At 41.2% G+C, this 21,025-nt stretch overlaps 1 protein-coding gene across 6 annotated transcripts in view; it reads right to left on the bottom strand.

The window, feature by feature from the left end:
- PAK3 (p21 (RAC1) activated kinase 3) overlaps positions 1–21,025 on the bottom strand; it is a 180,943-nt gene that overhangs the window by 13,186 nt on the left and 146,732 nt on the right. For 5 of the 6 annotated variants that reach the window (XM_048070625.2, XM_013185088.3, XM_048070627.2 and 2 more), the window contains exons 4-12: positions 18,620–18,773; positions 16,945–16,982; positions 14,345–14,476; positions 13,133–13,295; positions 8,108–8,171; positions 4,629–4,677; positions 2,477–2,589; positions 1,282–1,399; positions 347–446 (exon numbers count right to left, since the gene is read on the bottom strand). In XM_048070625.2, the coding sequence (XP_047926582.1) occupies positions 347–446; positions 1,282–1,399; positions 2,477–2,589; positions 4,629–4,677; positions 8,108–8,171; positions 13,133–13,295; positions 14,345–14,476; positions 16,945–16,982; positions 18,620–18,773 (931 nt within the window). Of the gene's footprint in view, positions 1–346; positions 447–1,281; positions 1,400–2,476; positions 2,590–4,628; positions 4,678–8,107; positions 8,172–13,132; positions 13,296–14,344; positions 14,477–16,944; positions 16,983–18,619; positions 18,774–19,903; positions 19,943–21,025 lie in introns of those variants that run through there. The other variant, XM_067004982.1, reaches the window with a different exon arrangement.

Raw genomic sequence — 21,025 nt, 5'->3', positions numbered from 1 at the left:
AAACCAAGTTAAAATCCCTGGTTTATACCTAAGAACGTGATGTTGTTGAATCTAGCTAGAAAAGCGGCAGTGTCTGTTTGCTCTGCAGTGACTATTGTGCACCTGGGGCTTTAGACCGTAACTCTGGTCTCTTGAAGGGGCATACACAAGTAAAAGGCAGTATTTTTTCTTGCATCTTTCTTCTTTCTGTACTTCTCTGTGTGTTGGAATAAGCAATGGAAAAGTCCTTAGCTTTAAGCAGCGGTCGGTACACCATCATAGGCACCCCTTTTGGGTAACTGGCAGGCAGTCAGAAGCAGCCTCACACCCCATCCTGGGAAAGCTGTGCCTGACCGAGAATACCTACTCAATTTGACAGATCCATCCATTCCGAGAAGAATATTGTCGCTTTTGATGTCTCTGTGAATCACTTGGTTTGAATGAAGGAAATCCAGTGCTTGCAGGCACTGATAGATAAAAAAAAAAAAGGAACATAAGGGTAAAAATTAATGACCCGATTTCATCACACAAGAAGAGAAATAGTTCTAAAAGATTTAATTTCTAGATGAGTTGAAAGTAATGGCAGAACATTCTGTTTTCAAGAGGTATAGCTTGCTGCTTCAACACTACTAGAATAACAACTTTCTAAATGAAGGCACGTGAGCTTTTGAAAAAGAAATGTCAATTATTGTTACAGACTATCCCCTGAAAGCACAGACTGAATGACTGCTGTTAAAATGAATGTGCCATCTCCATCCATATGACAAACTATTATTTGCCAAAAGACAAAGTCACTTTCTTCAGTATGAAGTGGATCCCTTTTAGGTGGAAGTTTGCATGACAAAGATTTTATTGTTAGGTTCTACAGCAGATTTGGAAATAACATGCTAGTCACTTTTCAGAAGTAAACATCACTTTGGGTGGAATGCTACCCTTTTAAGCTGAGGACCGTGATAAATGAGTCTCTATTCTTCTTTGCTATTATTTTAAAATTCTGCCACCAACGTGTTTGCTTTTACAGGCAAGGAATGCAGTATGGACATGCTCCAGGCAAATGTTTAAAGAGGCAAAGTTGAGAACAGTAAAACACAAAAAAAGGGAGAATACACTTACTATACTCTGTTATTGTACTGTTAGTGTAGTGATTCTGGCAGGCAGTTCATTTAAGATGCTCTTTCTTCTCCCACATTAAAAAAGCAACGCAGGAGCAAAGATCTGGACATGAAACCACTCATATTCTTTGCACCTGCTTCAAAGTACCATTCTGTCCAAGTAATCAGAAGTGCACACAGGATCCCTTACCTCCCTACATACAGCTGCTATCTGTCCTTCATCCATACACGTCTCTGTAACAACATCAGTTAAAGAGCCTCCAGCCAAGTATTCCATAACCACCCAGAGTTCGTCGCCTACTAGGTAGCTGAAACAAGAAACCAATGGCGTTGATAAATGTGTGTTGCTAAATTGTCTTATGAAAATTAAAACAGTCGGTTTTGTTTCCTGTTCATTTTTAAATGAAGACAGAATGAAATGAATGGACATTCCTTCTAGGCTATAAAGTACGTGGAAACTGTGCAGTCCGAATGAGAAATGCACCTAAGTGAAAAATCAGATGTCTTAGATGGCAAGCAAGTGAAAAATGCGATTCAGTAAAGGCAAAGATGAACGTTGAACCGGAACATATCAGATCATCTGGTTCATCATCTTAAGGTATACATAAGTATCTTGATTAACTCCAGGAACGAGATGACAACTTTCATAGTTGTCTGTGGCAGTGGGAGAGTGTGTGCCACGGATAGGAATTGGTCAACAGCTTGGAAAACCTTATACAAATGCATTCAGAAACAGGGAAAACAGTTTAAAACCTGACAAATTATGTGTGTATGGAAACAAGAACCTACTCTTTCTGGAATCCACAGCAATGGAAAATGGTTGGAACAGCCAAAGAGAAATAATTTACAGAGTGATATATCTGCATTTATGATAATATGTAGAAAACATGACCAACTTAAAAACAGTGAGGAGGTGGAGCTACAGGCAGTTGTTTTAGTAAGATGTGGTTGATCGAGGTCTTTGAAAAGACTCCCTGAACTCCATACTCCATCTAAACATCAGGAAGCACCTCTTTACCCTGTGGATGACTGGCACAGGTTGCCCGGAGAGGCTGTGGAGTCTCCCCCTTGGAGAACTTCAAAAGCTTCTGAGCACCCTGCTCAGGGTGGCCCTGCTAGAGCAGGGGATGGACCAGATGGGCCCAGAGGTCCCTGCCTACTGCAACCGTTCTGTGATGCTCTGATACGCCAGAAAAGATTAATGCACATAAAGACCAGTCTCCTCCCGTATATTTTTATGCATATATACACATAAATATATAAATATACGTAAATATACATGAATAAAAAAACAGTTGTTTTCTGTCAGTAACCAAAGGCTTTTCTTAATCTTTGAGTTTCAATATGTAACTGAACATTCATGTGACAACACCAGAAGTACTTACCTGTCTAAATAGTTAACAATATTGGGATTCTTATTTTCCCTCATGACCAGGATTTCATTAATAATTAGTTCCTTTTTGGGCTGCTGTTGGAGATTCATTTGCTTTATGGCCACCTAAAACGACAGTGAAAACAATGCATTAACTTGAATAGTCTGTTGCACAAGATCAGAGCGAACACAGTGTTTTTGGAACGATCTATCAGAGCTGTGCCAAACTGTCTTGTTATTAGACATTAGAGCTCGGTAACTTACATTACAACACCCTATTTCTCTGTTTGCTTGCGTGCTAGTTACACATAGTCATATATATCTTGCCTTATAAAATCTGTAAAAACGGTCTTTAAATGATCAACCAAAAATCTCTAATAGCACTCTCTGGACCTACATTCTTTTAAGATAGCCTTATTTTATTACCACCATTATTATTTATGCATGTTTTGCAAGCAGCAAGTGATTCTGTTACTGTGAAAATATATAAAAACAGCTGGTAATTCTTATCTTTTAACACAGTTTAGATTTGCAATAATCTGGCTTTAAAGAAAAGAATCCATTCTGTGGTATTTTATGGACACACTCAGGGTTATGAGCAGGGCTCAGGGCTTTTAGATTCTTAGTTATAAAGTGTCCTCCTGTATAGAGCATCACTGGAGGCGGGTGGAATCACTGGAATCTCACACTACCAGTAAGATGTATCTGCTGACAAGCAAAAATGATATATCAGAAATCTCAAACTGTAGCCCTAAAGAGCAAAGGGCCTAAGACACCAACATCTGCTCTATACCGTCGTACCTACCCTGCCTCTGCCTCAACCTGAAAAAGGAAACGATTGGTAAGATGCCACTTTAAATCAGCCACTACTGGGATTGTCAGAATTAAGAGTGCTTTTCTTCAAGATTTGTTTCTCAACCCCTTGGCTCCCACTTCCCTGCAAACAGTTCTTGCCAGGGTGAGCCTGACATTGCCTTTTAGCATCGTGAGCTGTCACCAACACCAGAGCTAAACACGAGCGTAGCTTTTAGGAGAAATCTTTGCCCTGGATACAAGTCTTCCCATTTTAGTGAGTGCCAACCAGCTTCAGAACGACTGAAACACAGAACTGCATCCTGAACATGATCTCTCCTTAATTAGTTCTTGTATTATCCTTTGAAGATGAGAAACATGATGGAAAAAATGCTTAACAGTATTGCTGTCTGAATTGGTGATTAAGATAAATTGGGACTGAGTGATGGCAGTGACCGTCAGCTGGTTACATTCATATATTTGGCAATTCAGACCGAGCGCGTCCTTCTTTGAAGGATGGCACTTCTCCTCCTTCTGTTACTTCTGGTAGTTCTTAGTAAGGACGAGGGCTGTCCAAAAGCAAGTAATGTAACAAAGCTATTTATTCCTCACAGCAATAGGGGAGTTATAAAATAGGGTTACAGATCTTTAGGTTTTACAACTTGGGCCAGGCCCCCAGACAGTTTTTATGCTGGAAACACATGGAGTTAAATTACACTCAGACCAATATTCTCTGTAATAGCACAACTTCATCCACACTTTGGAGCAGGGATAAGAATTTCTAAAGCAATACATTTACACTAGCAATAAAAATACTTTTTTTTTTTTAATCAGGCTTGCTGGCATTTCTTTATAGATTTCTCTCTATTAAAATGCCCATTCAGGGATGACAGCCATAACATGGTACCAGGATGGACCAACAATACTGTGAAGAGCAAAGTCGTGTTCAGAAGACGGAGTATGAGAAAACACATCTCGTACAACTGGCCCTAAAAGCTAAAGGGTGAAGCATCAGTCTAAGCACAGAGAGCACCGAGGTTCTTACTGATTTCAGAGGGACCAGGATCCCCCTGCCCAGGAATTCAGAGGCACCTTTTCAGGCATAAATCAACACCTCAGCTGCTGGAAAATGGATGGCCCAGTAAGTGTTTAGTTACAGAGGCACAGAATCACATTGGCCTTAAAGAACTTTCACCAGGGAGCTGAAGATAGCAGGCGATGGATGCATTTTGCAGGCTGACACCAGTCCACGCTCAGGAGGAACAGCCTCTGCACTACCCATCTGCTGGCAAGCTGAAAACCCCATTCACAATTCCTGCCAGAGGGGAAAGCACTGAATACCTGCAAAGTCAGCTGGGACTGCCGGCACTTACCTCTTGTCCTGTGGCGATATCTATTGCTGTATAAACAGTTCCTGATGCCCTAGAAACAAAACATCAGCCAACAAATTAAAAGCGTTTTAGTGCCGTCGAGTAAAAACAAGCCCAGATAGGCTATCTCTGCTGCCTGTAGTGTTTGCAAACTGCCTGCGTTCATTCATGGCAGCATGGCACAGCCACCTGCCAGCCCTCTGCCGCGCAGGGAATCCAAGATAACCAGCTCATGTCCAACGTGAAAAGAAAGGGCTGGTGTGAATCTCAAATGTACACCCTACACTATTTTAGTTCAAAACTTATGGAGGGAGTTGTTTCTACGTATTTCCCCCCCCCAGAAAACCCCGGAAAATATTCTCCGGTTTTGCATTGTTGGTTCTGAGAATGACTCAGAACAGAAGAACCCAAGACAGCTTCTTTTTGTCAAGAGCCATTCAGCAGACACAGGTGTTAGCGTAGGGCTACCAAAATAAGAGTGAGGGGTTTTGCCTGCCATCCGCCTCTCTTTAAAAGCCATTCTTCCCCTGCAAGGCTGTGAAGGGCCAGAAGGGCCATGATCAGAGGAAATCCCTTTGGGTTTAAAAGCAACTGTGGGCTTATAAACCCTACTGGGGCTTCCTTCTGTTCTAAGCCACAGGCTGACACCGCCATCGTTTATGAAGCCTGTGTTTGCATGGACAGTGAGCCATGGGAGAGCCAGTGTGGGGATTCTGAGACGTGGGAACGTGTACCTGGCAAGCGCCCCATGGATTGAAAATACAAAATCCTTTTGCTCATTTTTGCATGATCACCCAGTTTGTTTCTGTTTACCTGCAGGCTGAAATATTTCTGAGAAATTTTACTTCAACAGGCATCAGAGATTGCATACCAGTGTTGAGAACAATGTTATAATTGGGCATGCTATGTATTCTTTTAATATAAATGCAAATGTGCTTGCCTATGACTAATTGTTGAGATTAATCCAATTTGTTTTCATAAAAAGCCAACACAATTTATTCAGATTTGCTAACACTGTGCTACACCTCCTGAGTAAAGTCCTGTCAGGGTTTATTTTAAAACAGCCATTTAAATGAGGACGCATTTTGCTATGCCTCAGGCCATCTGTGAAGAGTTTAGATAAAGGTGAGTAATTTAAGTAAAGCTGTGAATTAATTGCAAGGGCTCTGTGATTCTGCATTAGGGACTTTTACTTCTAAGCAGCTATAATCTCTGATCTGTATCTAACTTTCAAACTCTTCTGTAACATCTTCGTTTTAATGCAGTTAGGCAAGTACCAGGACCAACAATTAGATCTGTGTCACTATGATGCAGTGCAACACAAGTTTAAAAAAAACAAGAAAGAAAAAATAGAAGCCCTGAACCCATGCTGCTCATGGCTCCATACTGCTTTGTCTTTTTTAGCAAGAGCTCAGCACAGCTTGAGCAGCCTCTTTGCCAAGCCCTAGTTAACAAAGTTTCCTCCAGAGTCAGCAGCGTTTTCAGTCCTAAACCAGAGACAAATTACAAACCACAGACTCAGCTCTGAAGCTGGCCATTGCTTCCGCACAGGCCTGCTACCTACTGTTCATTACAAAGTGGCTGTGAAAGCATTACGCTGTTTATTAACTTACCAACTGTATGGAGCCACAAGGTGCTACTGTCTGGTTGATTCACTCCTCCTTACGTAAAAAGTTGCTACCTGCTCTTCGCTGAGCAGCCACGTCTCTTGCCTTCCACTCATTAGCTGCACTGAAAATACTCCTCATGTCTCCCCAGTGTTATACTGGGAGCCTAAGCACCTCCTTTACATACTGCAGGATGAAATAATCTGAAGTGCATTATTGAGCACGCTCCCCGTTTTAGTATTTGAGAAGAATTACTCTAATTTACATGATAAAAGCTACAGCAAGTCTTAAACAAATAGCTTTGCATGTAGTTGGAGTCCAAAAAACAGGTGTCAAAACAGTCTCACATTCAGCTGTTCACTGCAATAGCAATGCAGATCTGCAAGACATCCAATGCAGGGTCTAGCTATAACCATATTTTTTTCCTTAGTATGTTTCCTCAGCTCTCTAAATCAACCTGCAGCATTACAGCCATTGAGGTGATTACAGCAACCCACCTGCTCCTCTGTAAGAAGGGCACACAATCTTCTGGCTGGAGGACATCTACTTAGGTACCCTTTTAGGGCAGGTATTAGCCACTTGTTTTCCACCAGTTGTTGCGGTACCTTTGTACAACCTCACTCCCAGCAGTGTCAAAATAAAAGAGTGAGGATGATGGTCATTTTCTGACAGTGACAGCAACAATCTGTTCACACACATTTAATCTGAATCTCACGCCTTCAGCTGACACTTATCTGTTGAGAGACTGGCAGAGCTCTGAGTGTCCACTGACATACAAGTGACAGTAAGAACCAAAGCTGCAGGTAGAAAGCAAGCTGGAATCTGAGAAAGGGTTGTCTACAACGAATGGAGAAGAAACACCTTCCCACCAGTGTCTTATCAAGTAAGATATATCTACTATAAAGCCTGCTAGAGAAAGAGCGTGAGTGTGTCTGTTTTTCTTCAGTATTAATCAGTTCTCGGTCAGCAACATGCTACCCTGGGTTCAAACCTCACAGACAGTTAAGGCAGAAAACCATCTCCTGATGTCAGTAAACAGCTTTCTGCCATACGCAAGCAGCAGCACAACCCTGCTCTTACACAAATGGCATTAGCCCTCCCAGAATTACAACATAGCCAAGGAAACTTGGAATGAGTAGGCAGTCTGTCTATTTAAAATGCACGTCCGATACCTCATTTTGATGTAATTTCTCTTGTTCTTGTCTCCTCACATAGGAATTATTTCAGATCATTCCTATTTAGAATAAGTGAAGTAGGGTTTCAAAAGGGAATAGCCTGGTAGGTTATTTTCAGTAAATAAAACCTGCAGGATCCCAGAGTGGTCTGCCAGCAGGCAGGTGATACATTTCCTCATTAAGTGCTTTGCACATCTACACTGTCTTTATTACCGATTTATTCATTTATTTTGTTTTGCATGTGTTTAAGTTTCTAAACTGTTTTTTTTATTCCTGATCACTGAAATATTTTTAGCACAATGTTTGAAAGAAATGCTATTGAGAGCTTTTATTTATATGACAACTATCATTTGGCAAGTTGCTCTTTGAGACAGAATTTTTTCTTCTTCTTTCTTTAGTGTGGCTATATTATTTTGAGACACATAAAAATGATTTCTTCTAAGAAAACAAATGCTGCACACTGGAGGGACAGCAGATTGTCCAGGGTCTGTTCCTTGCTGCAGATAAGACATTGCCAGCAGCAAGGTGTCTTTAATGATTCCTTCTGGCCACAGCTAAAATACTGATGAGAAGTGAGAGACAGGAGAATCTAAATGCAGCGTCTGAGTGTGTCTGGAACTTGCCCAGACTCACACTTGATATTTTACCAGCAAAAACACCCAGCCCTTGTTTTTGTATAGATAACTATGATTGGACTTACCCTTGGCCAATTTTTTCAAATCGGGTATATTTCTTCTTAGGGTCTCCCACACTCACTATGCTCCCTGAAAGAAACAAAATTAAAGACGCTCACTTCAAAATGGAGATACCACCTTATGAGAGATCAGACATGCTGTATGGGGTTGTGAGTTGCACGTAGTCAGGTGGGTAATAATAATGATCAACAACAATACAGGCAGCTCTATAGCACAGCTGGACTCTATAAAGACTTTTTTTTTTTAAACAGTCCTTTGGAGGTTACCTGTGTCTCTGGACCTTGACAGGGAACTGGCAACGTGTAAATATATTGATAGGACACGGATATCAGAAACGAACAAATGTCCATGCAAGTGCTTGTCTGTTGTCTACAAACATTAATGAGAGCTGGAATAACAGAGCCTTTTTTTTTCTTCATTCAGAATAAATACTATGTATGATTCTACACAAGTTTTAATACTTTCAAAGATGAAATGCACCTTGGGTTCTAGAATCAATTTTTATGAATAGATGCCATTTCAGAACAGGAAGACCATAGCAAAGGGTTTACAAGAAGGGATCTTCTCAATCTTTCAGTAGTTTGCCAAAATAATGTTTTCATCCTTTTAAAGAAGAACATCTCATGTTATAATAAATAATTACGGTTGTTTAAAAAGTATGACCCTCACAACTGATTACCTCACAATTATTTACAAAGGAGACTGTGCTTGTGCCATTTTAAGAATTGTCTTGCTTGCCTTCACCCTGACCTGGACCAGTAACAAGCATTTGACTCTCAGCAGGGAGATCCTCACAGTTAAGAACCGTGATGCAAAACAACAGCAGCATTCCTCTGAAACCAGCATAGCTAGCAACAAAGACAGCTGCACAAGGAGATGCTGGTAATTCCATGAGTGCAGGTGATGTGATGCACAAAGCAGGCCAGATGGGGTGCTGCCACCTCCTGGCAGCTCCTGGCTGCAGCAGAGGGAAGGCAGGGCCAGCCCGTTTGGCCCAGGCATGGGACATCCAGGTCCCAAGCAATTTTGGAGCACGCGCCATTGAAAGCCAGAATTAGAGCACGCACAGCTTGATGGTTTCTTGCCCACTCAGAGATGTAGGCAGTCTGAATGGGAAGGAAAGAAAGCAGCAATCAGTATACTAAGTTTATATCGAGTGAAAGAGCCAAAATCTGCTAAATTCAAACAAATCCAAAGGAGTTATTCAAAAACAACACTGTTTTTTCTGGTCCAGCAGTTGCCTACATAAAACACAAACAACAGTGTCTAAGTTGATGGTTAAATGGCAATCCAAATGACTTTGAAAAATTTAAGTGTGAATGTACATCACTGAAATGCTTGGAGGAGATTAGCTTAGGAGGAAAGATTGCCCACATTTTGCAAAATACTTTGACTGATCTGACAATATTCCTGCATCACCAATACAAATACGTACTTATTCACCTCCGTGTCCAAAGCAAAATGAGGTGGCATGCCATTCACTGTAAGCAGTGAAGTAGCAAACACTTCTCCCGCTCTCCAGGCCGGTTCTCCAGGGCAGAGGGCTTTAAAAGCTGGATGCCCAGCCAGGGATCCTGCCTGCCAGCACGGCAAGGAGACAGGGCATCGACACCATCTGCTACACTCCTTGCTTAAACAATTTTCCTGGTCCTGGCAAGATCACTAAAAGGAGCTGCAGGGGAAGAGGTTTCCTTTGTGCCGTAGTACTCACTCCCCTCTCCCGGCACTCCAGGAATGCCAGCCAGTGCCCGCTGCTGATGGCACTGCAAGCACTCGCTGGCTGAAGATGCTGACATAGTCCCAAGTAGCCTGAAGTGATCCTGCCCTGCTGTCGCAGCCTGCGAGAGATACTGCAATTGTCTTGCCTGGAGTCAAAGCCAAGGACATAGCACTTAGATGACCCTGGTTAACTTTTGTATTTTCCTCTGGTCGGAATGCCAAACGCTGCCCAGCTCCATGCAAAGCAGAGGACACACCGTTTTCAGCTACACTTCAAAATCCATAGCTAAAATTGGACACCCTGAAGACGGCTGTTGCCGAACTCCTGCAGTGGGATCCTGGAGCAGAACAAGGACAGCTTCCCAGCCAAAGTGAGAACTCGCTGAAACATGCAACTTGAGATGAAGCTTTTATTCTGCTTCACTAGAATGGGTCTTTGCTGTAAAACAACTCTTCAGCCAAGAGGATTATGACCAGAGGACTCTGGAACTCACTTTTTAATGGAGTGAAAGAAGGGACATAACCAAGAAAAAGCATTCCCTCCTGCTCGTCCAGGAGGAAGCTCGCACTGCTGAACTTGACCACCCCCCACCAGACCGGGATCCCCATGAATCTCTGCAGTACCAAACCAAGCACTGCCGTAACCTTGTGCTGGGCTGGGTAACAGGAAAAATACTGCGTTGGTGTTGTCCAGCTTGGTGCTGTTCTCAGCTAGTAAATGGAAATGCATATCTACCAGGACAGACACCAGAAGTTCACAGATGTTCATGTTAGAAAGGACTACAGAAAAAGAGAGACTGGAGAACAAATACTTCGAATAAAATTTTTCCCAATTTGCTACTGACTCAGATTTTATAGTCCTTCCTAATATCTTGAGGAGGTGCTTTTGCAAGTTACTTGTTTATGTCTGGTATCCTGTAATTAAGCCACTGCTTTTCAAATATTATAGCACTGAAATCAACAAACGGGCTGGTGTGCAGCTCCAGCTCAGAGGAGCACTCCCTATTCTGGACCAGAGATAAACATACCAGCTATTTTGGTGTTTTTAAGCACTTTCCTTTACTAAATCCTAAATTAAGTGGATAAGAAAGCAGAATTGGGCCACTTCTGTTTCATAATTACAGTGGAACATATTCATGATTTCATTACAGACAGAGTTTTGTTTGATCTTATCTCAGTATTACAGGCTTTACTCCCTAGTAAAACGTGTAATGAATGTGCCTCTAAAAAAACTCAAGTTATTTCAAGCAGAGAAGAGTTATGAAAGCAATTTAAGATAAAAGAGGGCAAGGGACATCATCTAAGAGTAGAATAAAACCAACTGCAGAGTAAGTAGGCAAGGTGGAGAAGTCATATGAGTTTGAAAACAAACAAACAAACAAAAATCACCCAAACCCACATGCTTAAATCTAATTAGCCCATGACTACAACAGAAGAGCATCACCCCCATTTTTAGATGGCTTCATGGAAGTACAGAAAGATTTTCATTGTCCACATCACAATTTGCCAAGGCAGATCTTCAGACCTTGCACTGAGTATCAAATTCTTAAGAAAGTAAAAACATGAAAGCATGAAACATTTCAGAGGTGTAACCCTCAATAACTCAATGGCTCAGTCCTGATCTAGGTTACACGAGCTTCAATAAATGATATGCATACTTAATGTTCAAGTATGCAGGGTACCTGCAGATCTCATGGTAGATGGCCTGCCTCAAACATTTAGCCTCAGATGAAGGAGTTATAATTTCTCCCTTTATAACCTGACATACCTGCAGATAAACTTCCTGCTCTGGAATAAACACATTATTTCATTATCTCCTCAGCTAAAGCCAGGGAACTTATCCCTTCAGTACCCCCTAATGGCACTGAGATGCAGTTCTATACGGTCCTGTCAACCTGCCAAGGGTGCAGAAAACGACACAAGCAGCAAAGAAATGCTTCAGCTTCTGCAGTCACAGCCACCATCAGTGGCAGGGACGTAATGACAAAGGTTGGTTCAGCACAAGAACGAGCCACTGACAAACCACCGTGAAGAAGCCATGTACAGACTGTGCTCTTTCCAAGTGGTTACCTCCATTAAAGGCACAATATTATTGGCTTTGAGATCAAACACAAGGAGGCGTAGATCAATTAACTCATTGTCCTAACAGTTAACAGGAGACAGAGTGAACTGGGGTACCTTATCAACTCAAGGGTTTGTTATCTGACAACACAGCACTGAAAGCTAGAACGTGCAAGAAGCTGATTATTGTGCTGTAAAACCATAAAGGGCTTAATGTGCTTGCCTAGTGTACAATCCATGCAGGGCTTTGGGGCTAACAGTCAGGATTCTGATGGCATTAACTGGTTGGGAGTCAGGTATGTCAAGGTGTCATTTATCTGAGGAATATGCAGTGAATGTGCTGGAGGCTAGCTCCTGAGAAACGCTTGCAGTGCAGTTTTATCTGATCAGGTCACATAGCTGTGTCTCGCTGATGCCTCTTTATAAATATAAAGCTAAGAAATAAAATAAGGATTGCTATAAAAGTATTTTTTTTAATTTATTTTGAGGCACACTGAAAACCTGTTCTCTATCCATGGTCTCAACTCATGTCCTTTCAAAGGAGTCCTCTGTCAAAACAGAGAATTCTTATAAAAACAAGCTCTGATATATTAGTGGTAGTGGTAAGAACACTAGAATATCCTTGGAGGTGTCCCCCTTGATGCTGAAGGAATGGGCTTAGTTCCGTAGCTGTCTACAGGTTAAAAGAGAAAGATTCCTGTATTTTGGCTCCGATGACTGGTGAGAAGTCAGGAAGGGAGGTGGTGGAGTCACCATCCCTGGAGGTCTTTAAAAGACGTTTAGATGTAGAGCTTAGGGATATGGTTTAGTGGAGTACTTAGTGTTAGGTCGGAGGTTGGACTCGATGATCTTGAGGTCTCTTCCAACCTAGAGAAATCTGTGAATCTGTGAATCTGTGAATCTAAAGAGAATTTAGAAAGCCAAACATTCAGCTAAATTTGGGCATCAGCACACTGGAGTTCATGAGGTCATTCACTAGGCCACAGACTTCTGCTCAAGCAGAAATAATCTCTTATTTTGCCTTTAGCACAGGCAGAACCTCAGGCAAATCCAAGCCAGTCACAGCTGGCCTCAGAGGCAGAAGGAATATCCAGAGTGCTCCTTCACTTCCTCTAAGCACAGTAACAGTTTGTGTGAGGAGTTGTAATTGACCCTTTATCACTAAACTAAGGTTGATCATTTGGTATATAAAATCTTGAGACACACATACAATACACTGCTTTATCAGACAAGAAATACAGAATACGTACTCAGTTTCTCTAGGATCTCCTCGTCTGTCATCTTGGACTTTTTTCGCTGCCGGTCTGTGTTTCTGTACAAAGTATTCGTGTTCGAGTTTTCAGGCTGGGGAGTTGTGGCTTCTTTAGCCGGTGCTGGTGCAGCGACAGGTTCAATTACAGAGCGAGTGTAGATCTGTGACAGTAAATTACTGTGTGTCAAAAAGGTGGATTGCAGAGTTGCCCCGAGACTGTGACACAAACACTTAGGAAGATGCTGTCTGCCACACCCAGGACTCTTAAAATGTTCCTTTTCACTTTCCACTTCTCAAATAAGGATAAATGAAGACTAGTTTTACACAAGTTCACGGCCAGTTTCGTTTTCTATTTTATTTTCTGAAAGATGACTGAAACAATGAATTTACTGTGCTGCCAGAATAGAGAAATGGCTATGTCCAGGGCCTTGTTCCTTGTTGCTCATCTGTTTATACGGGTAACAAAATGACTCGCAGTTGGAACTTTGCTAACAGTTCCAAAGATGGCACCAATATAGTGCTGAAGGCAACAGTTTTGCAACAGAAATAATGAGCATTAGGACACTAGTTTTACCCGTTAAGATAGGTATCTGAATAGAAGCAGCGAGCATTTCCCTTTTCTGGTCATAACTGCTGAACTGACTTCTTGTCAGTGTTTCAAGCTTTAAGTAGCGGCCACTAGGACCTGCATTATAGTCTTTCAGACTTCCACTTTCTCTTCATATTGCACAGCTGTGTAGGATTCTCACCAAACTTCAGCCATGTACAAGTTAATAGTGTAGTCTAAGTTATTCATTTAGGTCCTCATATAGTGAAGAGGGATGGGTACCTCCAGGGGGTAGTTTCTCCTGAATGTCCTACACAGGTGTGCAATGGATCTGGTGACTGCTCCTTCCACTTGATGACACAGCAAGCCCACAGATACTTTGGACAAAGTTGTTCACTTTTATCCTAGCAGCATTAAAAGAAACAATGCTAGCTCTTAGCTGATGCTAAGATAAAATTCATTGTTCCAATCAGCAGCACAGGAAACTCTTAACTAAATAAATAATTAAGTTCCATCAGATTTTCCTGGTGTCAGTAGCTTGGGTGAAGCAATACCCCATGACAGGGCTCCAGCCCTCAGACCCTTCACCAGCGTGCCCCAAGTGCTGTCTGATCAGAAACATTCATTACACCACAAGCAGTGCTGACTAAAGCTGGGACCTACTGATTTTGTATGTTCAGGCCGTGGTGCAATAACAGGCGGAGGTTCATTGTCATCTTCCTCTTCCTCATCTTCTTCATCCTCTTCTTCAGAAACAGAAGGCGCTAACGGGGGTTCTGATGCTGTTTTTGTGCTCTGTGGACAGACAGTAGCATGACTGACAATCACCATGTTGGCACTTGGGAGGTTTGATAATTACATACAACTCTGCTTAGCTATCAGAAAGCAATCTATACGTGCCTATAGTAAGTCCTAGACACCTCTCTTACACACCCTACAATTTAAAGGTTACAAATTACAATGTTTTGTTAATTCATCTTGGTGTTTTTCATTTTTGCTTTTTAGTTTTTACAATAATCTATTACATATGCTACTGAACTGTGTCATGTGTACATTACTGGAGTAATGAATTAAACAAAAACAACTGAATAATTCCCATGTTTTGTCAAAGTCTGATTTCACCTAAGTAATGCTTGAATCTATCACTAGAAATCACATCTAGTTGCTAGTTCATTGCTTTGGCATTGTGTTTGCAGAAATGGTACCAGTTAATTAAGTTAACAGGTGTCTGCTGGCTAGGTTAATTAGCACACTTCAAAGTGCAACGTCTCCTGCATTTGTCTTGCAGGGAATTTTGCTTTGTAGAGAAAGGCTGTTTGTTGCTTTATTATTTTACCCCGGGGGTAGTCACATTACATGTTTCCACAGTGCTGAATTTCCCTGTTCAGCTCCTTTTCACTACCGTCTTCCTCTTTATCTAATCATAAAGCAACACACTGATCTCTCCACTATTTCTCTCTTAACTGCGACAGTGACCCAGAGTGAATGCAGCCTCTCAGCGGCACGGTGCATCCTGCTGACCTCTTGGTGGCTGCCAGGCAGACGTCCCAACTGCTTACCCAGGCTCCCATTACAGCAGCGGAGAAAAAAGCTACTGCCAGGGCGCAGTCGACCTTCAGGCAGAAGTACAAACACAGGGCAGGCGAGGCAAGTCTGGCTGATCAGTTTAGACACAGATAAATGTCTATGTGTAAACAGAAGCTTAGAGTGCAGATATTTAAAGTTAAGTGAGTTGAAACCCACTTATCTTTAAAACGGTATCAATTTAGTATAGTGCAAATAGCAGTAACGGAAAGCCCACAGGAAACGGGGGGAACTAATTCATCTTCGCACCGGTGCTGTACTGCACAGCTGCATTCGGTCACCTGGATGTGAACACTCTGGCATATATGCCAGGAATACACACGTGAGAATCCTATTTTCTGTGAGTTGCAGTTCTATCACCCAGCTTTCTAAGGTGAATGGCTATTAATGTGACCAAAAGTAGGGGGGATGATACAGGAGATATCCTCAACACTAGTTTAAGGGGCAATGCTATCAAGGGTGCCCTAATGGGAAGGTGTACATTACTCTGTCATGTATTAAATCAGTGTATAGCTTTCTATATACATCACTAGCATTTTGCTTACATGGGGAGAGAAGATATTAAGGCAAAAATAACGAAGGGAATAATCACATTTCTGCTCTGTTAAATTCTTATAACTTTTTTTTTCCCACTGGGCTCCACGTTTGGTCTAACAGCACTAAATTGCGTAGCTAGAACTTAAAGTCATATTATTTAATGCTAGACTCCCATTAAGGAGTGAAATGAAATTTAAAAAAACTCCAATGACTGCTCACTCTTGTCAGAGTTGTTTTCTTTATAACATTCAACCAGCATCCTATGAGCAGGTAACTTTCAAAAACTGACATCTTGACGTCTCACTGCTGGCTATGTTTACTAGAACAAAATAGCACAACATCTGCCAGTGTGTCCATACCCACTGGAAAAGCTGTCTGGAAGGTTTTACTATGCTCCCATGAAACCCAAACTTCCTTTTAAAAGTTTCATGTTTTATGAAAGATAATGAAAGTGGTATCAAATGAAAATTTATTGAAAAAGAAGTGTGAATATTCAAAGATGATTTTCATTTCATTATACACAGTCTCTGCTGTGTAATCACAAACCGAAAACGATGTTGCTTAACACTTGAAAATAAAGGCTAAATCCCTACTCAATCATTTGCTATTTAATGCACTAACATTAACACTAATAAATCTGGTCAATATTAATGTGAATGTCATGAGAACATCTTTGGGATTGCTGCAGCAAGTCAGTATTAATTAGAGTGAATCATTACTTAAAACTTTCTTTCTATGGTTCCAGTGAGTTACATATCAATTATAGCCTTATTTATATTCAGCTACATATCCAGCTGTACTAAGGATAAATCATAAAATTTAATAGAAATGGTTTCCAAGTTGTTAAAACTATATGAAAATGGGCTAATTAGACAGTACTGCATATTGTTGTGAATTATATATTCCACCACGGCTAACAACAGTATGCAATCTTCTGTCTGCAAAAGCAGACTGTATAAAATCTGTAGAGAAGTTCTTAAAGGGAACTAGAAAATAGCCAGTAATCCTTTTGGTGCTGCTGCAAAGACACTTAACGTACTTCCTTTCAGCCCATCAGGCTGGCACTCTATCATGAAAGTCAAAGCTCACAGTTTGCTCCACAATCACATGCTTTGAAAGCAAAAGGTTACTTTCACACTCACCGAAGGATGGGCTTCTATGTATCCATGGGCGCTTTTATCTGCAATGTGCACGGGAAAATTAACACCGTTATAAAACAAGATCTGTTGTGGGGAATCCCACAGAACAAGTAAATCCAAACTGAAATCATTTTTCTTTCACAACGTCCCTCCAGTAACAAGAGTTATTTTACACAGAAAGCAAGAAGCAGGACAATATACTAGGGTATTGTTTTTCTACAAATACAAATTTTTCTTCAACATCCAATGCTTCCACTGCCCAAAAGAGCTAAAGCAGTTATTGTTTTTTGTTTTTAAAATAAATTGCATGCATTGATTCTCTCTAGCTTGCTGCACGTGTCCCCATAAAAGCTTCAGAATCCCCCTTAGCTAGGTGGGTTCTGTTCTGACACAGCCCAGTAACAGCTAATTAAGATGCTAGATCCTTCTTTTAATGCTGGACAGGAAGACATCCATCCTTCTAACTTTCAGTAGTACTGAGCTCAGGAGCATACACTAACTGTTTAGAATTTTGCATTTCATCACAGAAGTACTTGCTATTTTAGCAGACATTAAATGATGCTTTCCCTTAAAAAAGAAGACAAACGTTAATACTTTCTGGAAATAACTGCACGGTTTTTAGAAGATCCTCTGAGAAGCTGCCCCAGCCTGCATTTTGGGAGTTGTATTGGTTGAACCAGCAAACTGAGGAAATTACAGACTCCAGCACCACAGACTATTACGTGTAGGAACTGAACCACTGCAGGCTAAGTTACAAATGCTTTCCACACCCTGTTGGACACAGACACCCCCTCATCAGCTGAAGCTGTTGACACAAGCTTTACCAAAACAAACGCATCTTACTGGTATTTCTGTTTTAAATGCATCTCAGTTATTAAGAAATAGCAGAAGAACACATCAATACAAAAGTCAGATGTGCTGCATCTAGAAACACCACTGGTTTCTTGCTAGATCTGTCACGAGCTGGGGCTTGATTAGTGAAATGAGAAAAAAACATGGGCCAAAGGAAAAAAAAAAAAAAAGGCAAACTACAGCACAGACTTGCTTTCTCATTTTTGCAACTCTAGACTACAATTTTGCAGACTGTACACAACCATGAGAAAAATGACACCACCATCACGTTTTCAGGCTTTGGCATGGTAATGCCTAAATCATGAGGATCTTCCTGGAATGCCACAGAGATGGCTCTGGACATTACTGCTTCGGGACTAGCACAGCTACTTTGGGACTTCTCTACAGCTCATACAGAAAATCCTTGAAAATTCTTCTCTTCATAAAATACCACAAAAATTCCTCGTAGTCCATAATCTATTGCTCCTAGGATCCAACAGTAATTCATAAGATGAACTAAACGGGTGTGCCCTGTACCCCTGAACACTACAAAGTAACAAGAATGCAAAGACATAAAATAGAAGTAAACATGATCTCTGGCTGCTGATGCTTCTGAATAAAAATGACAGTGACTGCCTAGCACCTTATTTAGTTCCGAAAACAAGACAAAGAAAAGTTAGAGTTTCAATGACATTCGTGGACAAAAGGGGAAATTAACTCATTTCAGGAGTATCCCACTAAGAGTAATTTTCTAAGGTTGCTTCTTGACCACTGAGCATTCTTGAGCTTCAGTTTGATCCACTTAGGTGCCTGACATCCCTTTTTTTGCAGTGAGATGGTAACTTACCTCCTGACGTAAAGCTCATATATTTCTGGTTGTTAACTGTTTCTTTGGAATCATAAAATTTGAGGACGTCTAGAACTGCTTGTGGGTTCTTCTTCTGCTCTAGTTTTGTTATGTTGGAGGTCTGTAGTAGCCTGGCCCACTGCTCTGGAATGCCCTGTAGATGCCAAGTGGAAAGAATGTTAACTTAGAGTATTTAACAGCTGCAGCTGTACAGATCTTTACCAAGATCCCATGCTACCTGTAAGATTACTTTCAGAAATTTTGATTGATACCTTACATTAAAATGAGAAGCTTAAACAGTAGATGCAATCATTCTCTTCTCTAACAAAATACAGAGATAAAACCAGGATCCAACTTTAAAAAGAAAAGAAAGTTATGATCGTGACAGGAAAAAAAGTGCATGAAACTCATCTTTAAATCAATTCTGCTCTTCCATGGAATAATGATTTAAGGCTTAGCTCGTTTTCCTGGTGATTCGGTGCAGACATGACAAGACTATTCTATATTTGTGGACAACACAGTGTATTTTAGGAGCTTTACACTGGATTTTTAATGCTTAATAATGCAAACATGTTGGTGAAATGATCACTGCTGTCTGATTAAAAGGTAAACCCCACCCTGATAGGACAATTTTCAGCATTATCAGGGAACACAGAGGGGTTAAGCATCTGCGTTTAAATTGTCAAAATTGTAACACTGAGTTGTACCACAGCTACTGCTGTTAAGGATGTCTCTTTTCTGAGCTCCTGCAGCTCTGTATGTTCTCGACTGTAAAACTGCAGAAATTCAGGACTCAGAAAACAGGCTGAGAGTGCCAATGCCTTGTATGAATTCTCAAACATCTAACGAGGAAGGGTGGCATTTGAGAATTGATCCAATCACTGAAAGCCACAACTCCGCATTGGAATTGTATTAACAAACATTGCTTTAAATATCCAGTATAATTTCCTAAATTTGAGAACCTATAATTTTCCCCATTTACTGCACAGCCAACATCTACCAGCGAATTTGTAGGGCTTACTGAATGAAAAACTACACCTGAAGTGCATTTACGCTTACCCTTGGTGCCACCCCAACCTAGATACACATTTTAACATGGCTTCTTCCTAAGAAGTTCTCTGCAAAACAATGTGTGACATGGGCCTCCAGAGTTTGGGATTAATGAAAAAAAAGTGGGATAAGCCAAGCAACAAATCTACTGCACACACATCAACCTGCTGCTGCAGTGCTATGACATCTCAAAGAAGCACTTTGATGCAAGCTTCTTTTGGGCCTGTGACGCACCTCTGGGAGCTTCCCTGTGCACATCTGTGAGCCATAGAGATCTGGCTGTAATGGACGTAAATAAAGAAAGAAAAGAAAGTTAAAACAGAATGTGGGACAACTTAGAAGGTGGTAGGAGGTGAAACCAATGGGCCAAAATGGGGAAAGTCCCATCTAAAATGGGAGCTCTGAGGTAGGTACTAAATAGGTGGCGGACAGGCTACAGGAAGGCAGGCTTAGGAAAACAGAAAACTCATGACCGTTCCAAAGTTTGGAAGCATCATTCCCCCTCCTCGCTTTTTTTAAGCCAGTTTTTCTCTCCCTTCTAAAAATGCATTACTGAGGATTAACGGCAAGTGACTAGAAAAATTACTCATGGTTTCTTTTTCTTTTTAATTAAAAAATAAAGATAAAAGAGAAATATCTGGGCTTTTACTGTTTGTCTAGTTTTTAAAGCCAGGTCAGCAATTTTGAATGGCTCTACACGAGATTTTCCAGTGGTTCCCCAGCCCCACAATCACAATTGGCCACTGCATGAGTCAACAAAGTGCAATGGAGAAAGTGGCTGGTGAAACTCAGATTTCGCACTGGGAGGTTGTGTGTGGTCATAATCCAAATAATCTACATGTGCCAGACTGAAAATTGGGGCAATTCAGAAGGCTTTATTGAATTAATAATGTGCAACTTCTTCGGAGTTTTAGCCACACCTTTCTCCCACTTGCAAATCCTGTAATCTTGAAGCTTTAAAAGTTTGGTTTGGAACCGTGTCTTATTCTAGACTGGGGATCAGGAAACTGTTCCAAAAATGCATGCCTCACAAGATGCACTCAAAGCCCTGCAAACCACACTTCTTCCTCCATTCAGAAAATGCAACTGTTTCTTCAAAATCAATCAATATAAAGCTCTGGAAGCATGCTCCCACCCAACAGTTTTGAGCCAATTTTATTTTGGGCTTTAAATCCTAATTCTTAGCAAGTGGGGTTGCTCCAAGCATAGTGAAATGGAGATATAAAATACGATCATGAGCAACAACGCAGCTTGGTACTCAAGGCTGAAAGCCAAAACTCAGGAGCCCATGCAGGTGTCCCCAACTTTGCTTTGAGATGCAACTAAGGGCAATCAGGTGATGCAGCCAGGGGGTGA

This window comes from Anser cygnoides, chromosome 13, assembly GCF_040182565.1.
Source record: "Anser cygnoides isolate HZ-2024a breed goose chromosome 13, Taihu_goose_T2T_genome, whole genome shotgun sequence".
In the NCBI taxonomy this organism is placed as follows: domain Eukaryota; kingdom Metazoa; phylum Chordata; class Aves; order Anseriformes; family Anatidae; genus Anser; species Anser cygnoides.
The sequence above is the reverse complement of the archived record's forward strand: the minus strand, read 5'-3'. Positions and strand labels throughout refer to the sequence as shown.